Source organism: Trichechus manatus, unplaced genomic scaffold (assembly GCF_000243295.1).
Source record: "Trichechus manatus latirostris isolate Lorelei unplaced genomic scaffold, TriManLat1.0 scaffold00054, whole genome shotgun sequence".
Taxonomy (NCBI): domain Eukaryota; kingdom Metazoa; phylum Chordata; class Mammalia; order Sirenia; family Trichechidae; genus Trichechus; species Trichechus manatus.
In genome coordinates, this window is record NW_004443990.1 from 11,160,543 (window position 1) to 11,178,904 (window position 18,362).

At 41.3% G+C, this 18,362-nt stretch overlaps 1 protein-coding gene across 2 annotated transcripts in view; it reads left to right on the forward strand.

Annotated features, from left to right (window-relative positions):
- CA10 (carbonic anhydrase 10) overlaps window positions 1-18,362 on the forward strand; it is a 543,166-nt gene that overhangs the window by 216,708 nt on the left and 308,096 nt on the right. For both annotated transcript variants that reach the window (XM_004377910.1, XM_012555979.1), the window contains exon 4: window positions 17,088-17,230. In XM_004377910.1, coding sequence (XP_004377967.1) covers window positions 17,088-17,230 — 143 coding nt within the window. The remainder of the gene's footprint in view (window positions 1-17,087; window positions 17,231-18,362) is intronic.

Here is an 18,362-nt window from a genome sequence, read left to right on the forward strand (position 1 = left end):
AGTCTCTGTTTTCAAGAAATGTCCAATCTAGTTTGAGAGACCAAACAAACCAAAACCAAAACCCATTGTCACTGAGTCGATTCCTACTCATAGCAACCCTATAGGACAGAGTAGAACTGCCCCATAGGGTTTCCAAGGAGTGGCTGGTGGATTTGAACTGCCCACCTTTTGGTTAGCAGCCAAGCTCTCAACCACTGCGCCACCAGGGAACCAATCGGAGAGATAGGCATGTATAAACTGACAACACAGGGGGACTACTAGAATAGAGAAGTGCCCAAGGAGCACAGGGACAGGACACGTGGCCCCACAGAGTGGGAGATAAAGGGAGTGACAGGTGGGGAAGACTTCTTAGAGACGTCACTTGACCTGCGTCTTGAAGGGTAAGAATTTGCTTTCTGCATGGACAAGTGGCGAAGGACATTCCAAGCAGTGGAACCACCACAAGAAAAAGGTGTGTTAGTGGAACTGCAAGGAGCTCCATGGGACTGGGCAGAGATTTGGCCACTGCATGGGGAAGAATGCCCGGAAATCTAAACCTATTTCACTGCCCAGTGTCTTTTCAAACACAAATGCTTTTCTTTAAAGGCCTCTAGCCGTTGCCATGAAGTCTACTCCAAATCATGGCAACCTCATGTATTACAGAGTAGAACTGCTCCATAGAGTTTCCTTGGCTGAAATCTTTATGGAAGTAGATTGCCAGGCTTTTCTTCTGCAGCACTGCTGGTGGGTTCCAATTGCCAACCTTTAGGCTAGTAGTCTAGTGCAAACCATTTGTACCACCCAGGGACCTTAAAAGCCCCTTAGAGAGATTTAATCTTGGTCAGCTGACTCATGAACCATCTTTTAAAGGCCCACACCATAGGTGCTGTGGCATGTTGGAGCTCTTGACATCAAGGAGCTTGCTTCTACTTAGGAAATGATACTAATCATTTGCAAAACAATGAACAATATAGCCATACAAAAGTAAGTATGAAATTGTCTGGCATCTAACTACCTTCTCTAGAAATCCAGAATGATGACTTCAACGGTAGAGAACAATTTACTGGAGGAATTAGAATGTGGAATGAAAATGTTGGCTGTGTAGGATTTGACTGGAGGGAGGTGTTGTTGATGTTAGTTGTCACCAAGTCAATTCTGACTCATAGTGACCCCATGTGTACAAAGTAAAACTGCTCCATAGGATTTTCAAGGCTGTGACCTTCCGGAAGCAGATTGCCACGCCTGTCTTCTGAGGTGCCTCTGGGTGGGTTTGAACTGCCAACCTTTCGCTAGTAGTCAAGTGCTTAACCCTTTGTGCCAAGCAGAGACTCCCTAGAGGGAAGCAGAGAGAGGAAAAAGTTAAAAGTAAAAGCACAGAAGTAGGAATGAGCACACTGTATTATCAAAGGTACTGAAATGAAGCAGAATAATATACATCCATTCATTCCACTAACTGTATTGAAGGAGTGGGGCGAAAATGGTGTACAAAACTGGAAACATGGTCCTGCTCTAATCCAGCCATCCATCCATCCATCGATCCATCCATCCATCCATCCATCCAATAAATAGTTGTTGAGTGCCTAGTCTGTGCCAAGCATTGGAATGGCAACTGAGGATATAATGGTGGTACTAAATCAAAGCTCTAGTGCTACAAAGGAACACAGGTCTAGAGTAACCTAATCCTGACCCCTTGCTGTACACTAAAGTCTGTTGTAGACACTGATCTCTCCCAATATCCAGTTCTGGCTCTTCGCTGTCTGCCCAACTCGTATGTCATTTGTGATGTGGAACTGACTCTGTAGCTGAGAAATTTTATCTGAGAAATTGTTGCAAAAACTAAAGTATGTGGCAGTGAAAACCTCGATTAGAACAGTGGTAACTACATTGGACAAGGAACATTGCAAAGCAAAGAAATCACCTAAATTAGATCATTGATAAGATACTGGGGTTGATAGAGATCCCTAATAAATGAGATGCCTGCAGGTTTTCCCAACTGGCTAATAGGAAGCATGTTAATACAAAAGTCAAACAGGAAAGTCAAGAGAAAAAGCTAAATGTGTTGGTGAAATCACTATATCATAGAAGCTAAATCAAGTGTCTCAACAGCAAGTACACTGCAGACTTACGGACAATCCATCCTAGTACAAAATTGGGAAAAGATCATTTGTGTGCTTTTGTTCCCTGTTTTAGAGATTGATTCTGTTATGTTTGGGCTCCAAGACTCAGTGGTGGCATGAAGATTATTTCTCCTGTGTATCATGAAGATAACTGAGCCCTGTTATTTTTGAAAATAAAAAAATGCCCTAAATAAATGTCAAACTCAAGGCAGACTGAAAGTACTGGAGGCTTCTGTAGGATTGCATAAACATGATCACAGTGGGAAGTTGCCAAAGGCTGAGATACCCACAGCTGGAACGGGCTGTAAGGTGAGGCTCAGCTGATCTCCGTGAACATCTGGGTAGCAGGGCTTGACACACCATTTTACCCCTCATCATGTGCCTGCCTTTGACGTTCTGGTAAGGGGCTAATTTCACACACATACAAAGTGAATGAGACGAACAGGAAGAGACGGAGAGAGAGGGAGAGAGTGGTAGATGTCTACATACTCGAATAGGTAAAGGACAGCGTATTCCATGATATTCAGGTATTTTGCAGGATTTTAAAAGTGTTTCACCAGATGTGTGAGCTTGTAGGAAATCATTGCCTGATATTGTGTTAGTAAATTTTCAGAATTCCCAAAGGCTGAAGGAGATTACCTACTTTCAGTGCTTTGTGTGTGTGTATATAAGTGTGTGTGCTGAAAATATGCACAAGAAAACATTCACCGATTCAACAATTTCTACATGTATAATTCAGTGACATTGGTTACATTCTTCATGTCGTGCAACCATTATCACTATCCTTTTCCAGATTATTCTAAGTGATTGTATGTTTTTTACTTGCCATTTGATGCTCATGCCCCAGCTGGTTTCAACATTACTGATAAGTGCCTCCTGAAGCCCCGAGGATGCAGCTTTTGTATAAACTTCAACTAGGGCATGTGGTTATCCGGAGACATCAATCTGGTCATTTTCTGCAAAGTTGAGTAAGTGGAAATAATTAATGGGCTGGTTTATTGACATGCATTGAGATATTCTTCTCTTTGTGGTTTTAATTCCCAGCTTCAGTAAAGTAGTTTGAGATTTTATCTGAAGCACTAGTAATTACATGGGTCAAGAAAAATTGCCGCTCAAATGCAGTCTGATAATGTGTCACACCATTATTAGGCTAAATCGTAAACCTGAGACGCACACACAAGGGCTTAACACCTACGTAAGCCTCACTGGTTTCTGTCTTCCTGTGGGTTCCCAAGAATAAGTCATCCTAATTCACTGGCCTTAATTCTGAGAAAGCAAAATATTGAAGAGAAAATTATGATGGTAGCTTAGTTGAGCTCAATTCTGTGCTGGGTCTGAGGATGAGAGCAGAATGAACACGTGGGAGCTAGACCTGGGTTCAGATCACCATGTACTAGCTGCATGTCCTTGGTTAAGTTTCTCAACTGTCTGAACTGGAGTTTCTCATCTACAAAATGGAGCACCAAGATAATAATACCCATCTTGGGTGGCTCTACTTAGTATGAATAATTTGATGTAAAGCTACCCTCTTTTCAGTCTACCACCAATGGCACAATCTGTTAGTCATTCGATAAATGGAAATGGTTGCTATTTTTGTCATTTTAATTATCATTTGATGCACACAAATATCCAGGGAAGCATATCTGGTTATAATCTTAATTTTACAAATGGAGAAGCTGAAGCCCAAGAGAAAACATGTTTGACTCAAATTCAGGGCACCAGGATAGGAAGGAAGAATAGCACAAGAGTTAAGAGCAAGGGATCTGGAAACAGACAGTGTGCATTTTGAATCCTGATTTCACCACTTGCCAGTTTTGTGACCTTGGGCAAGTCACTTAATGTTTCTGTGCCCTCAATTCCTATAGGAACCTGAAGAACCAGGATAAACACGTGGTCTATCTCCTAGACGATTAAATGTGCTATCGCACAGAAAGTACTTAAGACAGTGCTCAACACATGGTAAGCTCTCGATAAATGTACGTATTGGAAAAACCAGACCTGAACCCGGGTTTACTGGTCCTAAATGCCATGCCATTTCCATTGCACTGCACTGCCTTCCCCAGAGTCAGCTTTGGAGCTTCTCTGAGTGTGCTTTCTAACTAGGCACCAAGATGGTCAGAGTAACATTTCCCTTTGAGTGTTTCTTTTTTTTCTTTTTTCAATTTTATTGTGCTTTAGGTGAAAGTTTACAGAGCAAATTAGTTTCTCATTCAAAAATGCATACACAAATTGTTTCATGACATTGGCTGCAATCCCCACAATGTATCAACACTCTCCCCTTTCCACCCCGGGTTCCCCGTTTCCATTTGTCCAGTTTTCCTGTCCCTTCCTGCCTTCTTGTCTTTGCTTTTGGGCAAGTGTTGCTCATTTGATCTCCTATACTCGATTGATCTAAGAAGCACGTTCCTCACATGTGTTATTGTTTACTTTATAGGCCTGTCTAATCTTTGGCTGAAAGGTGAACTGCAGGAGTGGCTTCAGTGCTGAGTTAGAAGGGTGTCCTCAGAGTGCTTTTTGAGGAAAGGGGCAGGCACCATCCACCCTGTGAATTATGATTCCAGTACCCAACTACTTGAAGACAGGAGGATGAACCAGATAATCCCTAACGCTCCTGTTCCCTCAGAATGCTGCAGTGGTGTAGTGTTCATAGGATCACTTATCCAACAGGGTAAATTGGATGTGGAAAGTGAGATGTATTTAATGGTCTCATCTTGGTTAAAACCCTGTTGCTGTCCAATTGATTCCGATTCATAGCAACTCTATAGGACAGAGTAAAACTGCCCCACAGGGTTTCCAAGGAGCTGCTGGTGGATTTGAACTGCCAACATTTTGGTTAGCAGCTGACCTCTTCACCACTGTGCCACCAGGGCTCCTCCACTGTGGTAGCAGGGGAAAATGACTGGCTTTTTGATTAGGAAGCCAGATCTTATAATTTACCATAGATGTTACTATACTCAAAACCGTATGGTGCTGACACAGGAATATACAAATAGGTGGGACAATTTAGTAAAACCGTAAGCAAATCTAGTCTATGTGGAAATTTAATATGTGATAAAAATAGCATTCAATTTGGTGGGGAAAGATGATATGTTTAATAAATAATGCTGGCAAAATTCACTGTCTGGGAAAAATCTTAGTCCTTGTATTGTAGCAAATACGAATATTATTGTCAGATTTAAAAGATAAAATTGTAAAAACTATAACAAGAAAATTTTTTTTTAACATTTAGGAGAATATTTATATAACCTTGTGGTTGGTGATAACATCTTAAATAAGACAGAAAACCCAGAAACCTTATAAAGAAAAAGATCAATAAATTCTACTATATAAAAATTAAAAAGCGTTATATCTCAAAATACCAAAAACAAGAATAAAAGCTAAATAATAGGCTAGGAGAAAATACTTATAGCACATGACAAAGCGTTAACATCCCTACAATTCAAAGAATAGCTAAATTGATATTTAAAAAAAAAAAAACAGAGAAAATGTGAATGCCGTCAGAAGAGAAATCTGAATAGCCAGTGAGCGTTTAGGAAGATACTTGCCCTCAGCAGCAAATTAAAACAATGAGAAAGCACTTTCCTGTTAGATTGGAAGGAAGGAAGCAAGGAAAGAAGAAAGATAGCACAGTGGTTAAGTGCTAGGATACTAACCGAAAGGTCCGTGGGAGAAAGATGTGGCAGTCAGCTTCTGTAAAGATTACAGCCTGGGAAACTGTATGGGACAGTTCCACCCTGTCATTTAGGGTTGCTATGAGTTGAAATCACCTCTGTGGCAACAGGTTTTGTTTTGTTTTTTTTTTTACTATGGGGATTGTAGGAAAATGGACACATCTTATATAGTTGATGAAAGTGTTAATTTTCATAGATACTGCCAGTATCTTTTAAAGTAAACTGGCAGTGTCTACTAAAATAAAGCATGCATATAACCTTGACTCAAAAATGCTACCTTTAGGAATCACTGAACAACACTTAAGCATTAGGTAGGTGAAGGTATGTGCTTAAGGATGTTTATTGCAGCACTGATTTTAATGGTAAAATAAAGTGGAAACAACCTTAACCAAAAACTCACTGCCGTCGAGTTGATTCCAACACATCGTGACCCTGTAGGACAGAGCAGAACTACCGTATAGGATTTCCAAGGGTATAATCTTTACGGAAGCAGACTGCCATATCTTTCTCCCAGGGAGCGGTTGGTGGGTTCAAACCATCAACCTTTGGGTTAGCAGCTGAGCACTTAACCACTATGCCACCAGGGCTCCTTGGAAACAACCTTACTGCCTTTCATTTAGGTAATGGTTGAAAAAAATGGAAGCACATTTAAACTATGGATGTTCTGTAGCCTTACATCTGAATGAGTAGCTCTATTAAATGTTGACATGCAGGGACATCCATGGCATATTGTTGTTACTTGAAACAAAAAGTATTTTTATGGGAAGAACGTCTCTAAATATGTCTGTATGTGTTTGTGTCTGTTTGTATGACCTTAGTGAAAGACGCTGAATGATGCCTAATAAACTGTTCACAGTGATTACCTCAGGGATATCACTAGAAGGAAGGAGAGACAGATGGTTGACCAAACCAGTTGCCGTCCAGTCAGTTCCAACTCATGATGAGCCCACGTGTGTGAGAGTAGAACTGAGTTCCATAGGGTTTTCAGTGGCTGATTTTTCAGAAGTAGACCATCAGGCCTTTCTTCCAAGGTGCCTCTAGGTGGCCTCAAACCTCCAATCTTCCGGTTAGCAGTTGAGCACATTGACTGTTTGCACCACCCAGGGACTCCAAGAGATTATAACCTCTTGCCTTACATACATGTACATTGTTTGACAGATTACCACACATGCATTACTTTGTATATTTGTTTATAAAGAAAGAAATTGATCCAAAATTCTAGTTCCTATACTTTCTGGAAATGTGACCTTGGGAAAGTCACTGAACTTCTTTGTGTCTTTTTTTTTCTCATTTATAAAATAATGACAATATTATCTCACAGAATTGCGGGGAGGATTAAGCAAGATAAGATATGTCAACTTCCCGGCACAGAGCTTATTATATGGTGGTAATCAGCAAGTGGACACCCCTCCGTCTTCATTTCTCTTCCCCCTCAGCTGATGTGCTTTCAGGGATACAAGTCAGTCACCACACTGGAACAAAGCACAAACAGGAGGATGAATCTGCTGTACAAACAAAGAATCTGGCAGCTTCCAAAAGCCAAGTTAAAATAGTTTTTCATTGGAGTTAAAATCGTCTTGCGTGATTCATATCACTGCTCATTTGAGAGTTATGGATGCAAGAAATAATTGCACATGATCATTAAAAGTATCAAATTAAGTGGCCAGTCCTGTAACCTAGACTGAAACCAGGCTGAGTTGTGAGGGCATCTGAAAGCTGCCTCCCTCCCACTCCCGCCTGAATTCTTCCCTCTCTTTTATCTCTGTCCCTGGAATGCTGTAGTGCTGAAACCACAGCACTGTTGGCCAGGCTGGTCCACAGCATCCCCTCACTAACTCTGTCTCCAGCTTTCATTGAATACTTACTATTAGACTAACATTCTGATAGAGCTTTGATAAACATGCTCTCGAACTTAATTGTCCCAACGACTCTATGAAATAGCTGTCATCCCCATTTTACAAGTAAATAGACTAAGGCCACAGAAGTGTAGCCACCTGCTCAAGATTCTGTGGTAAGGATGTGGTAAGTCATGATCTTTCCTCTATACGGTAATAAATCACTCTCTAAGTTGGAGAAGTCAGAAGAGCCAGAGGCTGAAATTCTCCCAGCAAAATAGTAACTCAAATTCTGTGATAATTCATCTCAATTGCTAGCACAAACATGTCTTCCTGTGTGGGAATTTTTTTTTTTTAATCTTCAGTCTTTTAACTAGTTACAAGACTTTTATGTCTCGCAACCTCAATTCGTACTTTTAGACTAAAGTCAAATATCCCCTCTAGTAGGAAGGCTTACCCTAGCACTTGAGAAACGGATACAGGTCAGTTCGCTTCCTTCTCAGCCTTTAAGATTTAATATGCACACATCTTTATTATAACACCTAACATGTTTTACTATTCAAGCTATTCTCATTATTTGCAGCACTTGTATTCTATAAAGTCACTGCAAACACTGAATTAGCGAGTATGCAACCACTGATCCTAGAGGAAGTGCAGGGTTAGATTTCCATGAGCATTTGGTCACAACGTTTTTGTCACCTGACCAACACATGATCTTCTTTTACATGTGTTTTATTGAATATATATATTGTTGATTCATTAACATTAAACTCATGGCCAAAAGCCCTGTAACTCATGCCTGAATGAAGTTTTTATAACACATGTATTTTCTAAGGCACACCACAGCCTCCTTGTTCTTAGGAACACCAGACAGCACTTCAGCACTAAGCTTGGGGGCCGTTTTAAGCAGCTAAATCACCAAGGAACAGCACAATGAGAAAAACGTGGCGCTGAATAGACCGTGTAAAGGATACATGTTTACAGTGTGAGAGCTGAAACAAGAAGACAGTGTCACCTTCTTCAGCCTCAGCTGGAAATGTGCATGTCATTAGGTGACTCAAATTTGTCTCTACTTTGTGCATGTTTCCAAATGACTGCAAAGGGACCAGAATATTAAGTTTGGGGTTACAAGTGCATTTTAGCAAGTAGACAAATCTGTAAATATGAATCCGCGAATAGTGAGGATCAAGTAACTATTTCTTATCTCGTGTATGGGGACATTTGATTTATCTTTCTATCCCTAGCTCATTGGAGATACTCCATTCATTTTTTAGATGAATGCACAAATTAATGATTATATGTGAAACAGAATATATGCAACCTCTCAGAGGTCCCCAAGTGAGAGAATGGGAAGCCCTAGTTAGAGGTCCTGCAATGAGTCAGAGCCCTGGCAATGGAAGAAAAATCCAGCAGCAAAGAGGTTAGTTTTAAAGGCTAACTCCCCCTCTGAAATAAATCTGAAATTAGAAAGGGGCCAAAATCCTGCAGCAGTGGGTATTTTAAACATATTCATTAATAATGGCTCAAAGTGGAGATTTATTACAGTTGAGAATAGGGAAAAGGACAGTAAATCAGCATTGGTAAGACAAAGAGCAAAGGAAGGGTATGAGTTCTTATTTAAAATGTATTCATATGCTTTATAACCTCAAAGTAGAGAATGCTATATTGAAGTCGAAGGCTTTATTTTGTAGGATTGAATTCACTGAAGGTATGTTTTATTCCAGTATTCATTTTGCCAACTTTTCTTTGCTTCCTTTGGCCAAAAAGTTGGGGACTTAGTTTATTGTTTGAAAGCAAGAAAAGATTGCCTTAACAGAGTCTCTTCATGAAAATATTGCTTGCTTCAAATTATGACTTGTAAAGCACTGGTTGGATCTTAGGAAAATGCTATTTTATTGGCACGTATGTTGAAGATAATAGGTTTTAAAAAAACGTTCAATTAGTTCTGCCTTTGAGATAGAATTTAAACACACCCAAAGCAATAGGATTAAATCTGTGTCCCCAACTGTTGCTTGGGAACCCATTCTTTTCTCATTCAAACTACTCCAAGGATAATCATGCTCACTCTTGGCTGTATTCCAGCCAAAGCAGGTTTATCAATTTTATTCATAAATGAGACCCTGGTACTCCCTTGTCTAAAACCCTCAGATGCTTCCCATTACACTTGGAGTAAATGCAAACTCCTTACAGTGATATGAAGAGCCCAGTATCATCTGACACTGGTCTACCGGGCCAATCTCATCTCACTTTTATCCTCACCTGGTCCATCATGCCCAAGTCATCTGGTTCCTTTCAGTTCCTTCAAAACCTCAAGCTCTTCTCTGCTCAAGACCTGCTCTTCTCCTCTGGCTTGGACACTCCTTCCCCTGCCACTCTTCAGGAGCAACTCGTCTCTATTCTTGCAGACTCTACTAGATGTTACTTCCTCCAAGAGACCACCCCTAACCATTCTACCAAGGTTATCTCATCCATCCATGCTTTATTCTATTGCTCAGCACCATCTTAATTTTCTCTGAGGCATGCTTATCAGAAGTTCTAATTACCTATATAAACTTATCTCCCATATTCCCTACTAGTTTGCAAGATCTGAGAGAGCAGAAACTATGGGTGTTTTATTCATCTCTGCCTACCCAGAATTGAAGACAGTGCCTGGCGCATAGCAGATAGGTAGATAACTGTCATTGAGTTGACTCCGACTCATGGTGACTTTATGTGCAACAGAACAAAACGTTGACTGGGCCTTCATCAACCTCATGATCATCAGCATGTTGAAGTCCATAGTTGTGGCTACTGTGCCAATGCATCTCACTGAGGGTATCTCTGGCTCTCACTGACACTACTTCACCAAGCATTGTGTCCTCCTCTAGCAATAAATCCCTCCCGATAATGTGACCAAAGCCAGCAAGTCAGACAACATTCTGTTGTGCTCCATAAGGTTTTAATTGGCTAATTCTCAGAATTAGATCACCAGGGCCAGGTGCACTTTGGTTCTCAAAGTCACATCTTTGCTTTTTAACACTTTAAAGAAGTCTTTTGCAGCAGATTTGCCCGATGCAATACTTCGTTTGATTTCTTGACTTCTGCTTCCATGGGTGTTGATTGTGGATCCAAGTAAAATGACATCCTTGATAACTTCAGTATTTACTCCATTTATCAGGATGTTGCTTATTGGTCCAGTTGTGAGGATTTTTGTTTTCTTTATGTTGAGGTGTAATCCACACCGTAAGCTGTAGTCTTTGATCTTCATCAGTAAGTGCTTCAAGTCCTCTTCACTTTCAGCAAGCAAGGTTGTATCATCTGCATATAGCAGGTTGTTAATCAGTCTTCCTCCAATCCTGATGCCGCGTTCTTCTTCATATAGTCCAGCTTCTCGGATTATTTGCTCAGCATACAGATTGAATAAGTATGGTGAAAGGATACAACCCTGACACACATTTTTCCTGATTTTAAACCACGCAGTATCCCTTTGTTCTGTTCAAATGACTGCCTCTTGGTGTACATACAGGTTCCACACGAGCACAGTTAAGTGTTCCAGAATTCCCCTTGTTTGAAATGTTATCCGTAATTTGTCACAAAACCACACAGCTGAATGCCTCTGCATAGTCAGTAAAACACAGGTAAACATCTTTCTGGTATTTCTGCTGTCAGCCACGATCCATCTGACATCAGCAATGATAGCTCTCATTCCACGTCCTCTTCAGAATCCAGCTTGAATTCCGGCAGTTCCCTGTTGGTGTACTGCTGCAACCATTTTTGAATTATTTTCATCAAAATTCTACTTGCATGTAGTATTAATGATATTATTTAATAATTTCTACTTTCTGTTGGATCACCTTTCTTTGGAATGGGCACGTATATGTCACTTTGAAGACTAAAGTGTGCCTGACCCAAGCCACGGTCTTTTCAATTGCCTCATATGCATGTGAAAGCTAGACAATGAATAAAGAAGGCCAAAGAAGAACTGATGCATTTGAATTATAGTGTTGGCAAAGAATATTGAATATACCATGGACTGTCAGAAGAATGAACAAATCTGTCTTGGAAGAAGTACAGCCAGAATGTTCCTTAGAAGCCAAGATGGTGAGACTTCCTCTCACATACTTTGGACATGTTAACAGGAGGGACGAGTCCCTGGAGAAGGACATCATGCTTGGTAGAGTGTCGGTGAAAAAGAGGAAGACCCTCAGTGAGATGGGTTGACACAGTAGCTGCAACAATGGGTTCAAACATAGCAACAGTTGTGAGGATGGTGCAGACCAGGCAGCATTTCCTTCTGTTGTTTATAGAGTTGCTATGAGTTGGAACTGACTTGATGGCACCTACTATAACATAAAATACTAGATCACCAGGCCTTCCTAGTCTTAGTCTGGAAGCTCTGCTGAAACTTGTCCAACATCGGAGACCATGCTAGTATTTGAAATACCAGTGGCATAGCTTCCGACATGCAATATGCAAGCCACCACAGTACAGCAAATTGACAGACGGGTGCTGGTGGCACATTGTAAGTCCTTGGTAAATATTTCTGCATGAATTCTCAGTGCCATGCCTAATTCCTAGTACATAATAGGCCATCGGTAAATGCTTCTGAATTATGTTTATCATGTTACCATATGATTTAGCTAATTCACATAAACTGTATAAGTTGATTCCAAGTACCCATCTCCCTAACCATGACAGCATCATCTCTGCAAATTCTTCTGGGTCAGGACAAGTGAAGAAGGCAGATGCCTAAAAGTACAGCCTGATACTGGAGCGTCTTCTCTAGGATAAAAATGTCAAGGAAAATCTTACCACTCAATATTAGAGATATTGACTCTTCCAGTTCCTTCCTCTTCTGACCTATTTCTTGCTTTGGTGAGAGCTTTGTTGGTTTTGTCCATGGGTTGCCAACGTGTGTTAATAAGCTGAACTTGAACTTTTTTGTTTCATCATTTTTAAACAAGCAGATGATACGTTTTACTTTGGGTTTGCCAAGGCTCACATTGTAAGCTGTTGAATTCACAGAGTCACTGACTGTCTTTCATAACTCACTGGACCCAGAGCCAAGAGACCATTTGGGATTTGTAGTTTATGGTAAGATGGCAGAATTGCCATGGGGAAATGTTTTGGCAAGGTAACACATAGCTGTGATGTAGCAGTTAAGTTCCGTTGTTTAGGCTCTGTGAAATTAATTTGCAAAAATATGCAGGTCTGTTGTCTGTTCTAGTTTATATGTAAATTTGAAAATTGTGTGAAAAGGATGCCAGGGATGATGGAACTCAAATATTTTCAGACCGGTTCTCCATTAATTAGTTAGAGTGATTCCCACTCAATTTTGCTTTATTACATTTCCTTTTTTTTTTTTTTTTTCCTTTCCTCAAGAATAAGTTGCATCGGTCAAGTTAGAAAAAGCCACAGCATTAGCTAATAAACCATAGTAACCAATATTTTTAAAAATGGGAGTTTAAAAAGTGATTTATAGGCTGAGACAGCCATGGAAGCAAATGTATGGTTTGAGAAAAAAGAATTCATCAATGAGACTCTAAATTTGGAAAAAGCAGCAGTGCCATAGCATTCTAGAACCCTACCTCTCCTCCCATAGGTGACAAAGAGTGTCTGTAAACCTGAGGATTGACAATATGGAGGGTAGTTAAGTATCAGAACAAAGGGGAGAACTGAGAGCTCTGGACAAACCTAGAAAGAGTTTCATACTCTGAATCTTGAAGCCTTTGTCTATATATCCAACTCTGCTCTGCAGGTAAAGGCAGTCTTCTCACTCCCATGGCCCAGTAAGTGTAGCTGCTCCAAAGCCTCCTGTATTCAGTCTTCCTTCTAAAGCATTTCCCTGGGGAGGTTGGTGGTTCCGTGGTAGAATTCTTGCCTTCCATGTGGGAGACCTGGGTTCAGTTTCCAACCAGTGTACCTCATCACAGCCACCTGTGTGTCAGTGGAGGTTTGTGTGTTCCTAGGATGCTGAACAAGTTTCAGCAGAGCTTCCAGAGTAAGACAGACTAGGAACAACGGCCTGGCGATCTGCTTCCAAAAATTAGCCAGTGAAAACCCTATAGATCACAATGGTCTGATCCATAACCAGTCATGGAGATGGCGCAGGACTGGGCAGCATTCCGCTGAGCATGGGGTCCCCATGAGTCAGGGACCAACTTGAGGACATCTAACAACATCAACAACAGGTCCTAGATTACACTGCATTTGCAGACCTGTTCTTGGTCCATTTGGCACCTCACATCCCTGGACTCTCTCCAACACATTAATTATTGCCCCAATAATTGACACCATTCTAACTTGTACTGACCTCTTCTTTTATCTGGACTAAATCTTGTCCAGTCCAATTGGCCCCAGGACACTGTCCTAGAGCAGTTCCCTCAGGGACAGTCGTCCCCATCAGGTCTTCTCAGGGCCCAGCAAAGGAGACCCAAACACATCCTCTCTTGCCTGAACTGGAGCCGTTTTTCCACCCCAGACCATTCTGCTGACTTCACCACATAGCTGTATGACTCTTTTAAAATCCTAGCTTATTTGAGAGCCCTGGTGGCGCAGTAGTTAAGAGCTCAACTGCTAACCAGAGGGTCATCAGTTCTAATCCACCAGCCATTCCTTGGAAACTCTATGGGGCAGTTCTACTCTGTCCTATAGGGTCGCTATGAGTCTGAATCGACTTGATGGCAAAACATTTGGGGTTTTTATTTTTTTGGTTTAGCTTTATTTGGGATAGTTGATTTCCAGAGCCATTTGGTTTAAACCTTTGCCCTTGAAATTCATTTGGACTGGAAAAGACATGCTAATGCTACTTTTGATTTACCAAAATAGAAGCAGCAGCAAAAGTCTCTCAGTGACCATGGTAGCAATTAACCCAAACTCTCTGGCTGCTGTAATCTGCTCAGGTGTGCAGCCTGCTTGGGAATCTTCCGACCTGAGTTCTGCTCCTTACTCTGCCTCCACCTGGCTGTGGGACCTTGGACTGATCGATTTGCCTTTCTGGGTTTAGGCCCTAATTCCATGTATGCATTTAGAATGGATAATCTGTAAGGTGGCTTCTGCCTCTGAAAGGCTATTCATTTATGGCTGAAATATAATTAGCAATCCAGTGAATAAACTTAGATAGAAATGCCTTTAGGAGTAGAGCTAATGAGGGACACAGCTGAGCAAGGGTGAGTGTTTCTCAATTGTTCCTCAACTGGCTGAGCAGGTGGTTAGAACCAGACACACAGGCCTTGATCGTGAAGTGGGGATATAAAACCCCAAAACTGTTTGTCATAAAGAATCCCATGCCCAATAAAAGCAAAGGCAGATGTTCACATAAAGTTTTTGCTGTTTGTGTTTTTGTGGGGAGACTTTTTGGTATGAAGTTTATTGGAAAGGCACAGCACCATTTGCCTGCCCATATTGCCGTATAACGGCAGTCTTGCAGTCCGTTTATGGGGTTGGAATTATTTTTGTTAATGATTTTCATGGGAGTATATGAAACGCAATGTGTACCAGCTGTAACTACGTTTACCACACAGCTGCCTTCCAGAGAAGGCTCCCCCAGACATCACAGATGTCCTGATTGTCAGAGGCTACTGACTCAGAGTTTTAAAGATAAAAGGGCTCCATTGGTTTCCTAAGGAGCCCTGGTGGCACAGTGGTTTAAGAGCTCAGCTGCTAACCAGAAGATCAGCAGTTCAAATCCACCAGCTGCTCCTTGGGGCAGTTCTACTATGTCCCGTAGGGTCACTGTGAGTCGGAATCGACCCAACAGCAGTGGGTTTTCCCTTGCCTCAGTTTTCTCCAGCTGTGATATAAGGAGACAAAGGCTGCTGTAAATTAAAGGCCATTACATTTACAACGAGTTTCTGAGAGGACAGGTACATTGATGAAGTTGTGACTTAATTGTTAGGCTCATCTTCTCCAGGAATCACTCCTCAGCTCCCAATTGCCCTACTGAGGGCTGGGGGCCCAACATCTATAGTCCCGTAATATATTTGACTTAATCTGTTACTAGTGTGGTAATGGTGCTTACGTTTCTTCACAACGCATTATTGTATCGTCAGGCCCTAACCCACAGTTGGACAGACAGTAGAATCTCACTATACATGTCATGGATGGATAGGTGAATGAATGGCTATGTTGTCTCAGAATGAGTACGTGAATATGAGGGACACATGGATCCAGGGCCTCGTTGGAAATACCAAGAGAGGCAGGAAAAGGCTGAAGATCTAATCTCTGATCTTCACTGACAAAAAATTAGTATGCTGACTCTCTTCCACCCTGTTTAAAAGACAAAATAGGACTAGAAATTGACATAGAGATTTATTCAAATAGTTGTCTTGATTTGACACTGAAAGCGACTAGAGGATTCTCCTTTGGATATTTGCTCTCAGCACTAAATGTCATTCTTTCTGCCCATCAAATGAACACGTCCTTCAGCTGCTGGTACATTAGGTGAATAATACAGTGGTAGACTAAACAAGGACAAAGTTAAGTTGCCAAACTCCTGTCTGGCATTGATTGGGGGCTATAAAAATACTTCACTCTCTGTTTGGTCTTGACAACTCACAGACTAACACCTCACATATGTCGAATGCCACATTCTTTGAAAAGCTCGAATACCTTCTAGATAGATGTCTTAGGCTGGGTTCTCTAGAGAAGCAAAACCAGTGAAGTGTATAAATATATATATATAGAGAGATTATACCAAGGAAACAGCTCAAGTGACTGTAGAGGCTAGAACGTCCCAACTCCATGGATCAGGGTAGAGACCTCTCCCAAGTCACACAGCTGCAGAAGCTAGCAAGCCCAAGATCAGCAGGTCAGAGAGCAGGGCTCCCGCTCACAGGCTGTGCAGATTGATGAATCCCAGGTTCGGCAGATAAGCTGACAGCTCAAGTCCCAAGAACGGGAGATGAGACGACAGGAAGTAGCCACAGGATCCAGAGAGAGCAAAAAGCCAGAATGTCTGCTTATATACAGATGCAGGCCACACCTCCAAGGAGACTCCCTTTCATCTGATTGGCTACTCATAGTATATTCAATCGTGGGAGTGATTACATTAAACCACAGAGAATCATGGCCCAGCCAAGTTGACACACAATCTTAACCATCACAATAGAGTAAGCAAGATTGACTATCACATCATTCCTTCCAAACAGGAAAGCAGAGCATTAACTCAGATATTGCTAAATATCTGGTATAGCTCATATGTTGTAAAGATTATGTAGCTGAACTATACTGTCTTCCCAGAAAGCATTAATGCTAACTATACAAAGAGGCCACAGGACAGATGGACCTAAAGCAAGAAAATCTGACCTTAAGAAATTTTAAATGTGAGACTTAGAGAAATTGACCAGTATTCAGGTCAGGAAAATACCAGAGCAATCCCCAGGGATCTCTGTGGGTAGAAACCACTGAATGTCTCTCTTTTCCAAAATCTTAATTTTTACCATTTCTGTATCATAGCTCCCCAACCTTCCACCTAGCCTAACTCTACAATTTCTTTTTATTTCTAGTTCCTTCTTTCTGGGGATTGGTGAACTCAGCTTGGAATCTTTGCTCTGTGGGGAAGCGGCAGTCACCAGTCAACATAGAGACGAGTCACATGATCTTCGACCCCTTTCTGACGCCCCTTCGCATCAACACTGGGGGCAGGAAGGTAAGCAGCCCTGTGGCTTCCCTGCTGAAGTTGAGGAGGAGGGAGATGCTGATTCTGAAAGCCAGTCCCCCGGGCTTCAATCTCTATGATACATTTTTCTTTCCACCTAGGAATACCACGGTCCTCAGGCCTGCTGCCAACAAAAATAATTATGTCTAAATTGTGCTTTTTCTCCCTAACCGGTCAAACTCTCATGTTTCTAATTACTCTGCACCCCTTGGAGGTTGCCTGAAGTCCTATCCCATGGTACCCCGTGAAGGTCAGAAAACAGAGTTGCCTTTTCCCATGCATATCATGCTGGGAAAAATCACTGCTCTCAGAAGCCTCTTTACTGGGGCTTCTTTTAACCTCAACAAAGTGAAAAAAAAAATTTTTTTTAACAGAAGTAAAATCAGACGCTTATCATTCTGGGAGGAAAAACAAACAAACAAAAATCACCTTAGATGATTTATAAGAAAATCAATAATTAATTTTCCTAGGGGCATCTTGCTGGCTAAGAATGGTAGCTCTTACACAGAAATGCTGAGTTCTGCTTTCTGATTCTCACCCCTAAGTCCCTCCTCCTCCGTCATCCCCAGATGATGAATTCTTCCTTAATTCCTGGAAGGGCATAGTGTCCAAAGGGGTCTTCTCTAAGAGAAGCCTAGCATTTCTCTTGCTGGCTCATCTCTTTTTGGCTACTTTTTACTGGTGAGTAGATTGTTGAAGGTGGGAAAAAAAAAAAACATACATGGAAAATTGTATTTGAAGGTGATTTAGCTGTTGTGAACTCAAGAGGAATGGAAAATCATTTGTGTGCAAGAAATTGGGGTTAAAATTATAGACAGCTTTTGTTACTGCTGGCAGCTGATTCTCCAGGGTTTGGACTCATTTGGGCGCTGCACTCTCTTCTCCCCTTATATAGTCTATTCGCCATACTTGCCCCTGAGTTTATAATGTATTTTTCCCCCCTCCTGATGTATTGGAATTTTTTTTCCTACCATATAACTGTCAGAGAAAAGAACAGAAAAACAACCTAATATCTCATAAAAGAGTTCTAAGTGACTTTGACTCAGGTCACAAGGCAAGTTTTAAAAGATGTTGCATGTGATTGGGATTATTTAACTACGAGTATATGCTGGTTTGAATGTAA